We start from the raw sequence: 20,342 nt of genomic DNA on the forward strand, positions 1-20,342 counted from the left end.
TTTAATTAGTGCTTAAGCCACACCTACTAGATCTAAGTCCAATAGTCATATAACAAGTAGACACAAGTTGGAATTTAAGCATCTATAGTGCCCCAAACTATGACTTTTAGTACAAGGAATATTAACCCAAAAATACCAGACTTTTAAGTTTGGATTTATGTGCATAAACCTAATAGATTTTTTAAAGTATTGTTATAATTTCTGATTTTTTCAGCTTACAATGACAAGATTGTTGCTTTTCTGCGCCAACCCAACATCTTTGAAATTCTACAGGAGCGTCAGCCTGATCTTACCAGGAATCATTCACTCAGGTAACTGCAGTATTGGTATTTGGTTCAAGTTCCATAAGCCCCAACTATTAAATCTTCAGTAACACTGATAAACATCTTGGAAATTTATTTTTTCTTTCTGGCAGTCTGAACAAAGGCATCTTGTGCACCAGGACTTTGTCATCAACAACCAGGTCATTGTAGTCCTGGCTTTTGTCTATTAAGTATGAAGATTGAATAAGATTGACTGAAGAACCTAGAACCACTCTCTTTAAAGAAGAAATATGAAAAAAAAAATCATAGCCAAGAATACATCCTTGATGTGCAGATTATAATGAAAATAATAAGGCACTAACGTTTTTGAGTGTAGCTCGAGTCAACAAAAGTAAAAGAGTTTACTGAATTGAGACTTACAAAATCCTAGGCTCGGGGTTCACATTTTTTCATAATAAAAACACAGTGGAACCCAAAGAGGGAATCTGATCCTCTTCACCACCCAGTGTTCCCCTGCGTGAACCCTCTCTTCTAAACAGTTCTTCAGTGCATCACCTAAATCCAGTTTTACTTTCCTGAATACGTGCTGTTCCTGTTCGTTGGCAAGTTTTTCTATTGTGCATTTGGCAAAGAAGGTCTTTCCTGTAAAACTCAATGCAGGCTATCCCTCCCTGAAGCCTCTCAGCTGCATTGTAAGCTCTTGGTCTCAAGATCTAGCCTAATATTTCTCAACCAAAGTTTGTAGGCATCAGTGGAGAGGGAAAAAGATGTGAATTTCTGCTGAAAATTTGACATAATTCAAAGCTCACTTGGTTCATATGCCACCTTTACTGGTAGAGATGTTTGTCCAGTGGTTCCCATCTTGGCCCACAACAGTGATTCTCCAATATTACTCTACTTAGTTGTATGAAATGTTGCATCGGGATCACCTGGGGAGCTTTGAAAGTTTGTAAGATGTCAGGTCTTCTCTTCCCCCAACTCTTCTCCCTTCTCTGAATTTATACTCCCTATCCTCCTACACCCTGTCCAGTTATTTAATTCAGGAGGTCTGGGGGAAAACTCAAGCATTTGGTATCTTAAAACCTCTCCACCTAATTCCAGTGACACATCCAGATATAATTTCTATTCTAGACACTAACTGATAATTAATTATTTGGTGTATCACAGTGTTGTTTATACTATTTTGGTTATATGACTTTTGTGCTATGATTTGACTTTTCAAGTCCTTATGGTTTATTTTCCAACTAGATTATAAGTTCCTTAGAAATATGGGTCTTATTCAACCCATTATGTCTCCTCCTTACTGCTTTTAAATACCAAGAATAGTACTTTGCATACAGTCTATACATAGATATAAATAGAGATGTTTTTGTCGATTTGAAAATACCAATTCTTCTTATTATGTTCTTAGTCTCTCATATCTTTTATTTTGTTGAGGTACAGTTGATATACAACTGTTATATACAATATGTTAGTTTATGTATATATATGTATATATATATATTTATTGTATATAACATAACAATATATTATGTTATGTACAATATGTTAGTTTCAGGCATATAACACAATGATTCAGTATTTGTATGTATTGTGAAATGATCATCACAGTACGTCTAGTTAAGATCCATCACCACACACTGTTACAGGATTTTTTTTTTCTTATGATGAGAACTTTTAGGATCTTTCTTAGGAACTTCCAAATATGCAGTACAGTATTATTAACTACAGTTGCCATGCTATATATTACATTCCCCATGACTTACTTATTTTATAGCTGGAAGTTTGTACGTTATGAACCCCTCTCCCCATCTCGCCCACTCCCCATCTCCTGTCAGTCTCTCATAGCTTTAAAATTATCATTACCTTCTAAAGTTTCTAAAGGCTAAGGTTACATGTAATTTCATGTATGACTACAAACACTGGCTACACAAAAATCCGTTTTACATTAGTTAACATCTAACCCAAGTCTCAGTGCTTTTCTCAACCTTACAAGTGTGCTGTTCTCAATCACAAGAAAATTATAAAAATTGTTTTTTGCATACTTGTATATTACGGCATCAGCTCAGTAATCCACGGTCCACTGGAGAGTCTCATGTAAGAAGTTTCAGTTAGTAATACTGCAGACATAAACTCCTCAGTTGTCACTGAGAGATCTTAGAGATTCCAGACCGCAAAACAAAACAGAGCAAAAACAAATCTCTCCTCTTTTGCTAACCACAAAATAAGGAGAACTCTGTTTTTTTTTCTTTCCCACCAGTTCTAGCCCCAACACACACACACACACACACACACACACACACACACACACGCATGCACACACACGCACCTGTAGTCAGTATCTGTTCCTGTCAAGGTACCCCACCCCCACACACAAAAAAAAAACAAAAAAAAAACAAGAAAGAGGAAATTCAAGAAGGTTTCTACTTTTGCTCTACACCCCGCATTATTATTTACAGCAATTTCGTGTATCTTTAAATTTCCACCATCGGGGGTATTGGGTGATTTATTCTTCCTGAACAAGGCATCCAACAGTATCATTATTCTTCAGTGATTTGACAGAACCTTAAGAGATTCTACCAGAGGGGGGAACTGCAGGACGCAGTGGGTAGCTTTCAGTTTTGTTTTGTTTTTCCTTCTGCTTTTCAGAGTCTTTTATTTATTTATTTATTTATTTATTTATTTATTTATTTATTTATATTTTTTAATAAACATATAATGTATTTTTAGCTCCAGGGGTACAGGTCTGTGAATCGCCAGGTTTACACACTTCACAGCACTCACCACAGCACAACCCCCGCCAATGTCCATAACCCCACCACCCTCTCCCGACCCTCCACCCGCCAGCAACCCTCAGTTTGTTCTGCGAGATTAAGAGTCTCTTACGGTTTGTCTCCCTCTGGTTTTCAGAGTCTTAAAAGTCTCTAGCCTCCTAAAGATTGGCAAGGATTTTTATCTTTTAGTGACACCTGGGGTCTTCAGCTGAGCACATTCTTTTAACGTAGATCTCACATGGTAATCTATTGGTAAGAAATTATTTGATAAGTTTTGAAATAAGTTTCTATCTTATTCCACCTTATTTATAACTCTCTGCTTATCCTTTCTAAAACCGTTTACAGAATTTGACCATGAAAAGCATATGCTGTCATGACAAGTACAGAAGGAAGCAGGAACATGAATCAGTGAGATAATGCTGTTCCTCTACAAAGAATGTGTGTCACAGTGCACTTCCATTTTCTGAAAAGTTTTCGGCAGTTGAGCATTTTGCTTTATCACAACATCATTAATGGGGAAGTTTGTGTGTCTAAGAGAACATTCTGTTTTGTATGGTTAAAAACTGCATCGTAAGAGGCATTCCCACCAAGGCAGGGTGGGGAGCCCGCTGGGGTTCTTTAATCTCGTATTTCAGTGATATCTTTGATAAAAGATTGATGCATGGAATAGAGCCACTGAGTAATTGTGTGTCAAAGGTAACTGTGTGATACTCGTCTCCTGAGCCAAGGGTCCTCAACAGCAGTGTCGCTCTGCGCACATTCTTTCTCATCGGTGGCACAGTCACTTCAAAGAAATATCCCTTCTTTTTTCTCTCCATATGATGAGGAAAAGTGTTAGCCCTTGGGAGATTCAAGTGGGTGCATCTATTTATGTTGTGTTTTTCCTGTTTAACTTGTGATTCCTCCTAAACTAGAGGAAAGCCAGCAGTGTATTTAGTTCCTGTGCATATGTAGTTTCCTCTCCCTTGAGACTCCCCTTGTGTTTCTTTTACCGTAGAATGGCTACGGTTCTTTGCAATGGGATATGGCTTTAGCTTTCACCACTGTGTTTAAATCACCGCTCCCTCTAACTGTCATGTAAATGTGATGCTACGAAGTTGTCCTCTCCTTTTTCTTTTCTTTTTTTTTTTTTTTAAATCTCAGAAGAGATTTCTTTCCTCGGCTAGAAAAATCAACATCCAAGAGTCGGTACTACCTCCTTCAAGCAGGTACTGTCGCCCCGTGGGTGACTGTATCCTACTGCTGACTCTCACTAGAAGGCAGTAATCATACTAAGAAGTTTTTGTATGTGTGGCATTAAAATAAAAGCCAAAATAAAATGTTCTATTATTTTATTCAAAGACAAATACATTCATTAAGAAAAGAACCCTTTAACAATATTTTATTGGTGAATATAATGTGCACAAATTCAATAAAATTTTTGGTGTTAGTATTTGTACAACACTATATTATGTGCAAAGATGTACATGTCATAAAACTGAATTAAGAGTTGAGAATAATCCCTCTTACGTGATTATTAGGTCTAGCCAGCAAACCTGCTGCCTACTAGTCCATCTGTCCCCAGGCATCAGTGAGAAGTATTTTGGGGTCCAGGTTGATTCCATTTCTATTTGTCCATGAGAATCCACAGCAGACCTGTATTTCCAAACCAAATGGGAAGCTGAAAGGAAAGTTGATCTTTGTACAGCATGGCCCTGCCTTCAGCTCAGACCATGCTTGTGAATGCGGCAGAGCATGAATGGTAAACTGAGTAATGAATACGAATCTTCCCGTCTTAGCCTTACACCAGTAGAGAAGTCATGGGATTTCTGTAAAATTGCCCTCGGGAAGTTTTTTAAAACATGTATTTTTGAAGGTGTTACTGAACCGAGTCTACAGGAACCATGTGTGCACAGTCTGCAATCCGGAGAGTTTTGTGGTTTCGAGGCCTTACTGCTTCTGATTGTTTCTGATCACGTGCCCTTCTTTAACTTCACCAAAAATGTAGGTTGGTTTCAGTGACAGTATTTTCTGTGGGAATTCCGGCCCTGAGACTACGTTCATTGTCCTCAAATGCTCTTCTACTAGAGTTGATCTTCTGGGGTAATTCTGTGCACTTGAGGAAGTGGTTACAAAGATCTAAATATCTCGCTGAGATACAGCCAGAGCCAGAGACTTTTTCCTGAGGTTGTCATGATACAGTTTAACTTGTTACCGCTGCAGATGTGAGTTTTCTTATTAAAAGATCGCCTCTTTACCTGTCCTTGCACTCCTCTCACGGGGGTCTCTTTTAGCAAATGATCTGCTATCAGCTTTCTGATTCTTTTTCTCTGCCACAACAAAAAGATGGTAGCTTATTCTGGAGGCTGAGTGGAGGCAGGGAAATTTGTTAGGAGCAAACTCTTCTTTTAGCATTAACTAATCTTGTGCCCTGGTATGTTTTATTGGGCATTCCTAATGCTATACCTGCAGCACAAAGCTAGGTACTTGGGGAACATAAAACTGAAGGAGGAAGGGCTTTTGCTCTCAAGAAATTCATGTTTACAAAGGAGTTATGTTGTAACTGAGTGGCCCAGTGAGAAAGCCCAGTGGAGGAAGTGCTGGAGAGTATTCTAAAGGTCTCAGAGAAAGAAACATACCCATGCAGAGAGGGTCACGTGGTAAAGGGTTATTTGAATGTCATCTAAATCCCCATTATAAACCACTAAAATTGAATAGAATTTCTGCACTAAGGTGAATGCAATAAAGTTAAGAATTAGAGGACTGCCACTGATTCCTTCTAACTCTATAAATACATAAAGTAAACTTGAACAAATATAGTAATGTAACTTTCAAATGTCCCTTTAATCAGAGTCATATGGTTCTTTCATGATATTTCTCAAGCTTGTTATGTTTATTTCAGACACTGAGTGGACTCATGGAAAATTATTAGGAGCCAAAACTTATTTTCCATTCTAAAAAGAAAAGAAATATTGCAGATCTATAATATTGACTTTAATCACTTTTAATGAAACATAAGTGTGCACAGATATAAAATATGCATAAACTTCTTACAGCTTTTATGAACTTTAAAGCCAAAAGACATATAAGTTAAGGGAAAACTTTAAAAAATAACATTTAATTGAATGATATTAATGTGAGATTTTGTTTTTCAGAAGCCAAATCACCAATACGGAGACCATTGTCAGTAGAAAGATACATTTGTACTTTTGTTTCACTTGTGTTTGACTTGTATCTGATTTTGATTTTGTATCTAATAGTTCATCAGGTGCATCTGTGGCAATGTACGGTCATCATTTTTCTTAACAAATAGCTTATTTTTATCTACTAATTTACTCCTAATTTTATTTTTATCTACTAATTCATTGTCTCCTTTAAGACCCCAAATGCAATACTGAAGAAAAAATATATTATTAAATGTACCCTGTGATGATTCTACTCCTCCTTTTCTATTTGTAAGTTATCATAAAACTTTTGCTCTTAGAATAAATCATAACAACGTTGGTGTTTAGTTAGCATAAATGCATAATTTACTTTTTAAGTCCATTTATTTTATTTTCTCTTTAGCCTGTGGCTATATATATACATAACCTTGCCTCACTTCATCATTGTCATTATGCAAATCAGTACTGCAAAAGAAAAATTTTGTCTTTTTAATTGGTAAGAGAATTGTGCATGTGGGGTAGACAGGGACTGATGTTATCAAACTTAACATCAAGGCCCTGCCAACCTCAGAGCCTGCTCACCAATGCTTTGAAAGTTTCTCTCTGATCACTTGGCACCAATGTCTTATAAATGCGAACATGGGAACTGAAGTCAGATGGCAGCAGTCAGTTATTAATGTTATTCTAACATATGCCTGCCTCAATATTAGCAGTTTTGATCGTCAATGTGAAAACACAGAATTTTTAAATTCCCTGAGAACTTGAGAGTATGTCTGTAGATTTCTAGTAGACAGGAACACAAGTCTGACAAATGCTGGTCTATGGACTATTAGGCAAATACCTGATAACCAAGAAGTAGTTCCTGTTTGGTTTTGCTCTTCTTAGAAAAGATTGGCAACATTTCTGAGGATATCTGGTGATGTTCTCTTCCTCCGCCTTGACCCGCTCTCGACAGTCAGTAAACCGATGCCCTCTGTTTTTATGTGAAAGGACTTTGTGGAATAGGAGTGCGTATAAGACCTAAACAGAATTCAGTTAAACAAATGGAACGGCTTGAATATTTTCATGTATTCCTGGAATTGACCTTCTCCTTTCCACGGCACCGTGAACTCTTTGAGAGAGGAGCTGGGTCTTCTACCCCATCGTACTCCCAGAGTGTGATACCATGCCCAGCCCAGAGCAGACACTGAGAAAATGTTTGCTGAAAGAATGAATGAATGTTGGTATAAAAAGTTCTTAGTGGTATAGTGTGCGTCAGGGGACATGCTCCAGTGTCTTTTTCCTGAAAGTATATGACCCTTAGCTCACCGGTGCAGTAAATTAGCTGGCCTGTAGAAGACTAGCCTCCACTTGCCTCTGGTATGTTCTGGCCTAAAGAATCAGACCAATTCCTTTCACTGCCTAATATAGTTAATATCTGGACAGTGATAAAAAGTTCCCCCGTTGGCATATTTCCTCTGGTGTCTTTCCCTGTCCTCAGCCTGTCATTCTTGTGAGTCAGGAAGCTGTCATCTTTTCCTGACTCCCAGAAAGCATACAGGCCACAGTCCAGAGTACGATCTCTTTTATGTCGCTTGCCTCACTCTGTCTAGCTCCAGTTAGAGAAGTGGAGGAGAGTGCGCGCCCTTTTGTCTTCTCGTCTGTTCTGTTTGCCTGACTCATTTTCATGATAGGCTACGGAGATAAACTGTGTATTTGTTGGAGATAGCTTTTGATTCTTCAAGATCAAAGCATGTTATTACTGACCCTTACAAGAAGATTTCTTTGGTTAAGTTATTGTTCATTTTTTCTCCATGATAACTTTTCTCTAATTTAGCTTTTTTCAACCAACTTTCATATCTTGTACCAAAAAAAAATCATTCGCCAGATAATGCTCCCTGATTTCCGTCATGGGCTTCAGACATGTGATTGTAACACTTGAGGGAAAATGTTCCGCTTGGTTACAGTCTTCAAACTGAAACAACTAAGCAGAAAGGCTGGCTTTTCCCTTCTGAGCAATTTCTTTACATATGGGTCTGACATTCATTTCTTAGGTATGCTTACGTGAAACTCCTGGCAGTGAAGGTCGGAAAGGAAAATTTGGTAATACCAGAGATTAGAAGCTTCATATGCTAATGTATCATTTAAAATGGATCTTGCCAGAAGCAGCCAAACTCTTTATCACTCCTTGTAAGCTGTGTGGCTGAAAGCAAAGCCGTTGACTTTTCTGTACCTTATGGAGTTTTACATCTCAACAGTTAAACCTTGTCTTCTACCTCATTGTCTTCAAGCTTGTAAAAATTAAGAGATTTGGAATTTGGAAATATAAAATACAGTAGAACTTTATGAAAATATCAAACAGAAAAACCAGATAATCTAGAAAGAGGAACTAAATATAAATAAATACTTTTATCAGAGATTAATATTTTATTTCATAGTGTACAAAAATCAGGCTATACTGTCATTAGCACTTTGAGTTAATTGAATAGTTGTGTTTATTCCTATGTTCCTATCAAATGAAATGCCTTCAGTACCATAGTTTATGTTCTTACTTGTTTTTCTTATAAAAATGAATATGGCGTGCTTTGACATAAGAACATGTAAATGAGAGGAAGCAACAGGGAAATTTTTATTAAAATTGTTTTCATATAAAGAATTGAAAATAGTAGCATGATGATGCCTCATCAAACAAAAAGAAAAACCTGGTGTTCTTACATCTATAGTAAAATAATGGTAGAAATCGCTCACATTGTCGTGTTTGAAATGTGTACATATAAGTGTATATATTACAGGCATACATGTAATGTGTTCTACCAACTGTGGTAACTAAAAGTGTTTCAGGGTTTCAGTTATTTCGAAGAGCCATATGCCTTTATGTTGAATATGTATCGAATAGATCCTATCTGCCTCCAAGTAGGAATACGCTCATGACACATGACGTAGAGGTGTGCCCCCAGGAAAACGATGACTCTCCCTATACACTCACTTTTTGGAATAGCAGGGAATCAGCCTGAATGGCCCAAATATTTGCTTAGATACAAGCCCACAGTAGGCTTTACTTCAAAGCAGAGACTGAGTTGTTTTTAAATGTTTTTAAAAATGGTGCCTAAGGCACTGGGTTATGTTTCAAAAGTCCACCACATACATTCTGAGCCGTTTGTTTGCTTGAATAGGGAGAAGATCCAATTTATCCGAACTGAAGGGACCCCAGGATTGGTGCGTCTTTCAAGTGATGCCGACCTTGTTATGTTGCTGAGGTATGGAGCGCCAGTTTTTGAAGTAGAAAGTTTTCTGTCATCGGATGTTATGGAGCGTTTTAGAAAATGTTATCGCAATATTAGTAGCCTAAAAATGTCTCTGTTATTCTTAAAGACTTATGGAATACTCATGTGGAAGATGTAGGATGCTGGTTTAGTGATAATTCGTTTCAGATTGCATTTCTTAGTCTGAGATCTGTTTGATTTTTTTTTTTTTTTTTTTTAACCCTGGTGATAAATGAGGTGGTATTGGAGAAGGGAAAGATTAGTAGAGGCCAATGGCTAGAATGTTCCACTCACCAAATGGAACGCAAGCATATACAGGGCTTTCCCCTTTGGAGTAAAAGGTCATATTTATATTTTCTTTCAAATTCTTTCAAATGTGCTTTGTCTTTTATTTTTTATTTTTTGTTTTTTTTAATTTATTTTTTCTGATTTGATGTGATTTTTTAAAAATGATTTTGAGAGTTTAGGTTTGGGAAGTTAGATCAGAAAGTTGAAATTTGATCACTGGTACTCATTGCTAACTTGATAGCCCTTCATAAAATTGATCAGTTGCATTTTCCTTCCTGACGGTTAGGTCAGCTTTGGTTTTAAATTTTAGAGTAGTTTAGAAAGGAAACTGGCAAGTTTTCAAAAGATTTTTCATTTTTAATATTATCCCTCAAATATAAGAGACTAGAATAAGTTAATGCTTTGCTCTACCCAGTAGTTGGGACACCCACCACCGTAACCTCCAAAGATTTAAAGGCAAAGTCATACTGAAACAGACCACACACCGTTTTATTTATCATAGAGTGCTAACAATCTCATTCTTGGTATTCATGATGATCTTGACCCTAACCATTTCTAACTGCCTACATGATAGTTGCCATACTTGTAAAACTGAAGTCAAAAAATTATCTTCCTTTCCTGGATAGTTGGAGCATAGTTCAAAGGGATATATAATCACTTCCCACAGAGACTTTGCTTCACCTGATCCTGAACAAGACCTATTGGGAAGTAAAGGTCACTTCTCAGTCAAAGGGGTGACCTATGACTTTGTTATACTGAATGAGTTCTAAGAACAGAATGTAGTGTGCTACATGGTCAGGAAGACTGTTGGTCAGTTACTATGTAATATGATGTTTCTACCATAGTTTGGTTGGTAATAAAATAGTTCTGTTGTAGAATTCTAGAAATTCTAGAAATCTAAGGTTTTTTACTTAAACTAAAGAATTCTGCATTTGGAAATAACAAAAACACAATGATCATAAAATTAAAACATGACTATCATTCACCTATTCTTAGTTAAATAATCTTTAGATGGTATAGTCCTGAATATTTTAAGTTACAGTATAGCTTAGAATATTCGTGCTTTTGTAAAAACTGCAGTTTTCATGAGTTTCTGTGTGTTATATGGTTGAACTTAAAAATACTTAAAAACTGGGGCACCTGGGTGGCTCATGGGTTAAAGCCTCTGTCTTCAGCAGAGGTCATGAGCCTCTCTCTCTCTGCCCTCCTCTCTCTCTGCTTGCCTCTCTGCCTACTTGTGATCTCTGTCTGTCAAATAAATAAATAAAATCTTTTTAAAAAATATTTAAAAGCTGATACATATATATGTATCAGTTTTAAGTATGTGTATGTATGTATATACATATATACACATATGTGTGTGTATATAGATATACACGTGTATATATACATATATATATATGAGCAAAGCTACATTTTCCTCCATTTGGGGAAAAACTATATTATCTGAAGTTAATTGGCCTTTGGAGAAGTATGAGAAATTCATTTATTATACAATAGTTCTATAGTTATTATATTCAAATGATGTTACTAATTTCTAGACTTATTTAGATGATCAGATGTATTTATTAAATTTAATAATTGTACATAGTGACACAATGTATTACATGTGGATGCTTAATAAATAATGTTTAATAGTTATTGAAACATTTTCAGATGTTCTTAGTTATTTTTTATTTTACTTTGGAGTTTGAGTCATTTGAATCAGTGACTATAAACTCAAGCAATGGACTGGTTGCATACATAGTGAAAGACTTTGTGTCTATTTTTATACTTTGCCTATTTCCTTTTTCTTTTTTTCTTTTCGTTCTTTTTTTTTTTAAGATTTTATTTACTTATGAGAGAGAAGAGAAAGAGTGAGAGCACGGGGTGGGGGGAGGAAAAGCAGAGGGAAAGGGACAAGCAGACTCTGTGCTGAGTGCTGAGCACTGAGACTGATGTGGGGCTCAATCTTAGGACCCTGAGATCATGACCTGAGCCAAAATCAGAAGTCAGATGCTTAAATGACTGAGCCACCCAGGTGCCCTTATTTTTTGTTTTTAAGATTTTATTTACTTATTTGACAGACAGAGATCACAAGTAGGCAGAGAGGCAGGGAGAGAGAGAGGAGGAAGCAGGCTCCCCACCAAGCAGGGAGCCTGACACGGGGCTTCATCCTAGGACCCCGAGATCATGACCTGAGCCAAAGGCAGAGGCTTTAACCCACTGAGCCACCTAAGCACTCCAGGTGCCCCTATTTTTATAAAAAGGCAAATCACTCCTGGTACAAATGGACTTGATTATCAGGAAGCTGCAATATCGACATGCCACAGCTCTAGGAAATTATTCCATTCAAAATAAGCCCATGTAAGATTGTTCTCCAAAATAGCTATAATAAAACTCGAGAATTTTTAAATGACGTTGTTACATTTGTTATTAATTATTCTGTATCATATATTCTTTCATCAACTGAACTCCTGTAAAAAATGTATCTCTATCGGAGCTCATATATGAAATGATTGATTTATTTGACTAATGTTAGAATTTTGAAATTTATATAGTGAAAGATATTATATATAAAAGCATAAAGAAAGGTAACAAACTAGAAGAATATATTCATGACACGTAAAATGGAGATATTATGAATATGAGAAGAATGCTTTTAAATCAAATCAGAAGAAAAGAACCCAAAAGAAAAATGGATAAAGGGTATAAAAAGGCATTTTTTAGAAATTGAAGTAAGAATAGCCAGTAAACTGGGGCGCCTGGGTGGCTCAGTGGGTTAAGTGTCTGCCTTCGGCTCAGGTCATGATCCCAGCTCTTGGGATAGAGTCCCGTGTTGGGCTCCCTGCTCAGTGGGGAGTCTGCTTGTCCCTCTCCCTCTGTCCCTCCCCCTGCTCATGTTCACTCTCTCTCTGTCTCTCTTTTTCCCAAATAAATAAATAAAACCTTAAAAAAAAAACAAAAAAACAACAACATAAAAAAAAAAGATTAGCCAGTAAACTTATGGACAGATGCTAGCAATCATAAAATACAATTTCCAATGATGACATAATAGTTCATAATATTAGATTTGGAAAAAATAAAGTCTGATAATGTTGAATAAGAAATAGGGACTCTCATACTGTCTATACTTGGTGGGATTGCAATTCCTACAACCTTTTCACAGTACAGTTTGACAATATTTCGTATAGTTGAAAGGGCATATGTGTTATGACAGAGCACTTCTGCTTTTAGATACATACCGTATTTATACTAAAACTCCTTGCCTGTGCACAAGGAAATATATACAGGATCTTCATTGTACCATTGTTGACAAAAGCACAACGTTGGAAAAAAATTAAATTATTTGTCAAAAGAGATAGCTTCAAAAGTACCGACGTTTTGGGCTGGATACATGTTTGTTGCAGGGAGCTATTCTGTATTCTGTGCATTGTGAGATGCATCAGCATCATGGCTTCTACCCACTAGATACCAAAGGCATACCCTCCCAATTATGACAACCAAAAATGTCCTCAGACATTCCCCAAAGTCCCCAAATGGTGTGTAAGAAGGCAAAATTGCCTCAGTTAAGTGCTTACAACCTTAAGGAGTCCTTTTCTTAACCTCTGCAAGAATGAACTGTTGCCACAGGTTTCTAGATTTGGCCAAGTTTGAGGAAAACCTACCTCTACCTCTTAATTAAAAAAACAAAACAAAACACAAGTCCTCTTATTTTACTGTTGTTTCAAAGCTTTGTCAAATATTCCTCAAGTGTTTTGTCGAGTGTCAAGAGCTTAGTGTGATCAATAGTACTTTTATCATAAGATTTAATGAAAAGTCTGGGATTCTAAGATCTCACATCCCTGATTATTATCTTTTAGGAGAGTCCGAGAAAGAGGAATTTCAATATGGGGAAGAACAAAGACACTGGATCAAATGTGAATAATCTGAGATCAAAATCCTCATATTTAAAAAAAATTATAAAGCCAGAATAAACAAGGGATCTAACTATGAGCAGCTGTAGTTGTTCAGGAAGTATTTTATTTTGCTTTTAATTCTCCGGTTAAATCCTAAACTTTTTGAACATTGAGACTCTGTCATATATTTCTTAGAATGAAAATAAAGAATATACTTTGTGTCTCTATTATGAATTCTTAGTAAGCATTGTGTGTTGTGTGCTGAATCTTATTCTTGAAGCTAAAAACCCAGGTACTATGTTCAAGCAAACATGTAAATTCAGACTCACATATTAAAGAGGCAAAGTAGGGATGCCGGGGTGGCTCAATTAGTTAAGCGGCTGCCTTCGGCTCAGGTCCTGATCCCAGAGTCCTGGGATCGAACCCGCATCGGGGTCCCAGCTCAGCAGAGAGCGTGCTTCTCCCTCTCCTTCTGCCTGCTGCTTTGTCTCTGTGTGTTCTCTCTGTATCTCTCTGTCAAATAAATAAATAAAATCTTAAAAAAAAATAAAGTGGCAAAATAGAAATCGTGTTGTCCAAAGCTGGTAGGAACACAGGCACATAACCACAGCTTCCACAAAAGCCACAACAGGTGGCTGCTTATCCCAAGAATTAGCTACAGGAGAGAGGGGACAAGTGCTCCCTTTGGGATGTGAACTGGACCTCAGAGGGAGAAATCGACAGTCTTACTCCTTTGGAAGCAGGGCTTTTCCCCATTGCTTTGGCTAAAGTGTGCATTTTGTTTCTGGTCTTTCCCCAGTTTATTTGAAGAAGAGATAATGTCTTACGTGCCTCCACATGCCTTACTGCACCCCAGCTACTGTCAGTCCCCACGTGGCTCCCCTGTGTCCTCTCCCCAGAACTCACCAGGTAAGTCCACCCGTTGTGCACAGTGAGGCCTCTGAGAAGTGTACCCTAAGACCAGATGTTTTATCCTTCGTAAAGGACGCTAAGGGAATACTTGGGTACGTCCTCAGTGTGAGCACAGATACGTATTCTATGGCACTTAAAACTGGCTTGTTCCCATGACAATTCATTTGGACAGGAAGATAATGACTTTCCAGAAAAAGAGGATAAATGTTAGCAGTATGGTATACTCAGATGCAGGATTTACTTTTCATTATGTTACGTAGTGTCTAATCTATCCTGGAAAATATTAGGACACGAAATACTATGTTAGCTTTTGGACTGAAACAGTTTTGGTTCAGAGACAGATTCAAATAAAAAGAAATGTCTACTTTCCAGAAATAATACAGAATTAAAAGTAGTTTAATGGAGTTGGATAGATTTTTCCTGCAGTAATGACTAAATACATTAGATAAGAAGACTGGAGACACAGAGGCAGATAGAACATGCTGACAGATAAAACAAACTAAAATATTTAAGTTCAAAATCTTTTTGAAAGACGTATGGTGTGAATGAAGGTGTGAGTGGATGTATGGATGAATAAATGATAGAAAATGCAGCTTAGGAAATGAGGTTTTTTTAAGAGAAAGTAGTTATAATGTTGACAGTACGTTAGCTATGTGTTGTTTACGCTTTAATAACTATCAGAATTTAAAACTGTTTTAATAGAAATCTAAGCGCTATTATGTGTCACTAAAAGCTGCTCTGTAGCCTTTGATGTATGACTTGTTTTCACAAATCCTATGTTAATGAAGCTAAAGCCTAATTGAATACCACAAACAGGAAAAGGTCTATTAATTTGTTCTTTTAACACAGATTTATTGAGCATCCAACTATGATCCAAGCACTGAATTAGACTCCTGTGCTACAAAGATGAATAATGCAGTCTCTGCCTTTGAAGGATTCATGGTGGGACAATGAGTCAACAAATGACTCTGTAAAGCCATGTGGTTGGTTCTGTAAGGAGAGGTATGGGAACTCAGATTTGGGAACTGTTCTTCCTTTAAGACCGGCAGTGGGTGTTTGGGGATAAAGATAACAGACATGGTGGGAGCCTTGAAGGATGATGAAGGTGGGCCAGAGGAAGCAGGGTGTTCTACGTGAGTGAGTGAGTAAGTAGTATAACCCAGGCCTCAGAAGTGTGAAAGAGGTTTAGGGCCAATTAATAGCTACAAGTAAGAGCAAGTTCTCAAAGCTCAGGTTGGAAAGATAGGCTAGGGCTGGTTGGTCATTGAAGCCTTACTCTGTAGTCCACATGGAGCCACTGAAACTTTGCGAACAGAAGAATATCCTGTTTTCCAAGGAACAGTTCGGTGGCAATATGGAGGATGGTTTAGAAGATGAGATAATGGAGTCAGAGAAACCACCTGGGAGGCTGTTACATTAATACAGGTGTTGTGTTAATACAGGTTAATGCAGGTTAATACTAGGACCCGCCAAAGGACTGGACCAGAAGTGTTGGAGAAACAGAAATTAGTTCAAAGGATACGTAGGATATAGAGACTCAGGACTCTGAGTCCAAGTGGGGAAGATTTTGAGGTCAAGGCAGATTCTGAGGTCCCCAACACCTAGACTACTAGGCAGATGGCAACACCATTTACCAGGGAAGGAAAAAGATTAGACCGAAAAGGAGGGGTAGGAGGAGTTTAGTTTTGAGCATGGTTTGTTGAGGACTCTCTGAACCATCCAACTAGAGATACCAAAGACGAATGGAGAAGACAATCACGGAGCTCAGGAGAGGCTGGTGGCTCAGCATATAGGTACGCTGGTAGCAGTTGAAACCCAGGGCAGATTGGAGGAACCAGGGAGGACAAGCCCATGGAAAGAAGAGACAACAGAGGATGGTAACATGAGGAACTCCAGTACTTAAGGGATGGGCTGACAAAGAGGAGCAAATGAAGCAAAGAGGGCCAGTGGATTTTGGGAGAGAATTAGGAAAGTCTTTTCAGGAAAGCCAGGCTTCAAGGAGTAGAGATTGGGCCAAATCCTCAAAGCATTCAAGAAGGATGAGTCCTGAGAAGAGGCCACTGGATCTGAAAATCACGAAGTTATAAATGGCCTTTTCTAGAGAAGTTTCTGTGGGATAAGAGGTTATAAACTGGAATGTGACCACTTGCCGAATGATATAGGATGTGAAAGTAGAAGCCAGAAGTGTAGAATATTCTTTTTATAAAGTATGGGGATGAAAAGGAAGGAAGCTAGGACAGTATTTAGAAGGAGAAGCTGGGTTAAGGAAGAGGTTTCAGGATAGGGAAATTGAGCATGTATGTGTACAGAGGTCAGAAGATGTGGGTGGAAGGAAACTAGTTTGTCGAAGCAGCAGTCAGACCACAGGCCCATGGAAAGGCAGGACACGGGAGACAAAAGTGAAGGTCAACTTTGGAACAAAGCAGGGACACATATTTTGATTATCCAGGATGAAAAGAAATAAGTATATGACACTTCAGCTAAGTTTCAAGATGTAGGGGGAAAATTAGTGGAATTCAGAGCCGGCCTCAGTCTTTACCAATGGTCTGTGTCTCTGGGCAACTTACTTGCTTCCCTGAACTTGAATGTGATTTTCTATAAAATGGAAATAAGAGCAATCACCTCCCATGGACACTTGGAGGAGAATGCTTGCCTGCTGCTTGCAACACAACAAGCATCCGATAAGTGTTAATTTATCCCTTTTTTCTTTCTTTCTGGAAATCTGATCCTGAGAAGTATAGTTTGTCAATGTTCAAGCATTAATAACCGAAAAATAGGAATTCATTTCTCCCTGATTTTCAGAAGCTCCTGCCTAAGTATTTAATCATTCTGTCTGGTCTTTATCTTAGTTAGATCCTATGATGAAGTTCACATGGGTTATCCCTTTACCTGATGCTTTGTGGTTAAAGAAATGAAGCCTTGTGGATTATTGCTCATTTCAGTCAAGGCTGTCCTTCCTGGGGCTTTTCTGCAGCCTGCCCTCCCCAAAAAAGAGGTAGATCAACAGGTTCTGTCCCTTTCCGAACCCGACAAAAACATGTGCTCCTGGGGACTGGCTAATCATTCTTTGAGACTATAGGAACATTCTAAAGGGTGACTAATCATTTAGCATCACAAAGGAACATGAGTAATCTATGATGGTAGTAAAATGCATTCTGGAAGCACATTTAGAGTCCAACATTTTCCAAAGAGATGTAGAACCCAAATATATCTAAATTGCTAGCAGCGTTTGTGGTGGTTTTAATTTACAGGGAGAATCATCTCCATATTTTTGGCCTATTCAATTTCAGGGGCTCTATTTGATCTTGAAATTGGGATGAACTGCCTGATACCAATGGAAGTTATTGTAACTGATTCCACATGATCTTACAAGGCCAAGACTAGCTAAAGTCATTTGCCCTGTGGAGTAACCCTCTGATTCTTTGAGTACAAAAGCATCTCCTCCAACCACTTTCCTGAAGCCTTTTTGTGAAAAGCATTTTGGATGTTTTAAAGTGGTCTGTTCTTCCTTCTTGTGACTAGAATTTCATCCCTTTTAGTGGTATGAGCATAATACTGTGAAAATTATGACAGTAACAAATTTGAATGATCTTTCAGAATGCCTTGGGATCGGTAAACTTTCCATACTTTTCCTTATTTGAGCACATTTACGTCTTTTCAAGTGCAGTGGAGAGGGGGCTTTGGAAACTTTGACTTGCTGCTTTTTGCAGCTGTTAGAAAGCTCACCTAAAATTGGTCAAAATTTTGGAATGTGAAGGTTTGTTTTTCTAGGGCTGTTATAATGCCAATCCTGACCTTAGCTATGCCAGAAGGGAAAAATCTTTCCAAACACCATATAGTTCTTGTGCCAAATATGGGACCCAAAAGTTTATTTAAGGACCTTTTGTAAGTCCACATTTCTAGGAATTTAAATGCAATAACACTTAATTTATCTAATATTATTGGAGATGTGCTCACATATGTGAATTTTCCATGTAACCAAAGCTATGACTAAGTGTCAGAGAATTTAACCCACCATTTACTGGAACTCTTTCACAAATACATTATATTTCTCCCTGCTTTCCTATACACAGTGCATTAAAGATGTTTCAGGTTTGGGGGATCATCGTACAGAGCTGTTACAACTTGACTAAAACTGGACTATCTGGAAGCTAGGTGGGCACCAGGTCACATGCAACAGGGTTAAACAGACCAGAGAGCACCGAGGAGCCATGTGGTTCTTCGCTGAAAGTTGTCTTGAGGGCATGGGATATGCACAGCGAGACCCCGTAGGGCCCTCTTTTCCTCTCTTTCTCCCTTGAAAGTCAGCATCTTGGCTGCTGCTTTTCTCATCTTCTGCTCTTTTGTCTTTCCGTCTCTCCTTTCCTCCCTTCTTTGCACACTTCCCCCATCTTGCCTACAGTCCCTGAAGTACCTTCATGCGGTTGACCCTTGAACACCGTGGAGGCTAAAGGCGCCACCCCCCGTGAGGTGAAAAACCTGCGTATGACTTTTGACTCCTCCAAAACTCAACCACTGCTAGCCGACTGTTCCCAGGAAACTTACCCATAACATGAACAGTCAATTAGGTCAATACAAACATTTCATATGTTGCATGTATTACATACTGCATTCTTACAGTAAAGCAAGCTAGAGAAAATGTTGTGAAGAAAATCATTAAGGAAGAGAAAATACTACAGTTCTGTACTGTACTTATTAAAAGAAAACGCACGCCTAAGTGCAGCCATGCAGTTGAAACCGTGTGGTTCAAGGATCAACTGCAGTTGTGTTTAGAAAAAGTGTTACTTCTCTTTGCTCAGCCCCACAAAGTTGAACTAGGAGCCAAACAGTGCAGATGGAGGGTGGTCCCTGGGCGGGTGGAGATGGGGAAGCTGGCACGGCTGGGACAGCCAAATACTGGCTGTGCCATAAGCTACGGGCATTTTTAAATTTTATTGTTGTTGTTAGTCTCCCTTGTCCCCCCAGCCCTGAGGCGGAAAGAGGACGCCCGTCACTGGTGTGCCTTTCAGCTTCCCCCTTTCATATATTGCTTCTGATTTGCAAGGTCTAAAAAATCAGCTTATTAAGTTGGTTTTTAAAAAATAAATGGTGTGTAAATGAGGGGTGCCTGGGTGACTCATTTGGTTATGTGTCTACTTTCAGCTCAGGTCATGATCTTGGGGTCCAGGGATGGAGTCCCCCATCAGGCTCTTTGCTCAATGGGGAGTCTGCTTCTCCCTCTTCTCCTCCCTCTGTTCGTGCTCTCTCTCTGTCAAATAAATAAATAAAAGCTTAAAAAAAATAAACAGTGCGTAAATGAAAACATCAGCAAGCTCAAAACAGTGACCAGAGCCTTTCACTACTCTTAGAGAATAAAGCAAAAATGCAAAAACTTTGGTAATTGTGCTTTGGGTCAGCCATTGTGGAGGTGTTTCTTTCCCCTTAATTTTAATTATTGAACTATGTTCCAGAAGACCGAGTCTTCCAGAAATAATTATAATGCTTGATGGTTTGTTCACTAACAGGGAATTATAAAAAAAAAATAATAAATTTTTTAAAAAGTCATAGAGATGTTTTTTAGAAAGTGAACCAGGAGAGAAATAGGCTTCTGAGCTACCCCAGTACAGAGGCCAGAGCCATGCTGGATTAGGCCAAACTCCATCCCATGCAATGCAGAGTGAGGGCCAGTCACCAAAGCCATCTCAGATCTTGGTGGCACATCCGGAATCCAGAACACCCAGACTTCCGAGTGATTTGATGCCAGAATATTTCTCCTGTGCCCTGAAGTATTTTGTCAGATAGAATTCTTTAGTTTGTATATGATTATACAATTTTATAATGGTAAATGGAAAAAATATCGTAC

At 38.2% G+C, this 20,342-nt stretch overlaps 1 protein-coding gene across 1 annotated transcript in view; it reads left to right on the forward strand.

Annotated features, from left to right (window-relative positions):
- The window catches only part of HECW2 (HECT, C2 and WW domain containing E3 ubiquitin protein ligase 2), a gene marked incomplete at its 5' end in the record, with an annotated part of 220,054 nt that overhangs the window by 156,058 nt on the left and 43,654 nt on the right, over nt 1-20,342 (forward strand). Inside the window, 3 exons of the mRNA XM_080799839.1 lie at nt 215-311; nt 9,333-9,416; nt 14,388-14,497. Coding sequence (XP_080655965.1) covers nt 215-311; nt 9,333-9,416; nt 14,388-14,497 — 291 coding nt within the window. The remainder of the gene's footprint in view (nt 1-214; nt 312-9,332; nt 9,417-14,387; nt 14,498-20,342) is intronic.

The sequence above is a fragment of the Martes martes genome (assembly GCF_963455335.1).
Source record: "Martes martes genome assembly, chromosome: 3".
Classification (NCBI taxonomy): Eukaryota; Metazoa; Chordata; class Mammalia; order Carnivora; family Mustelidae; genus Martes; species Martes martes.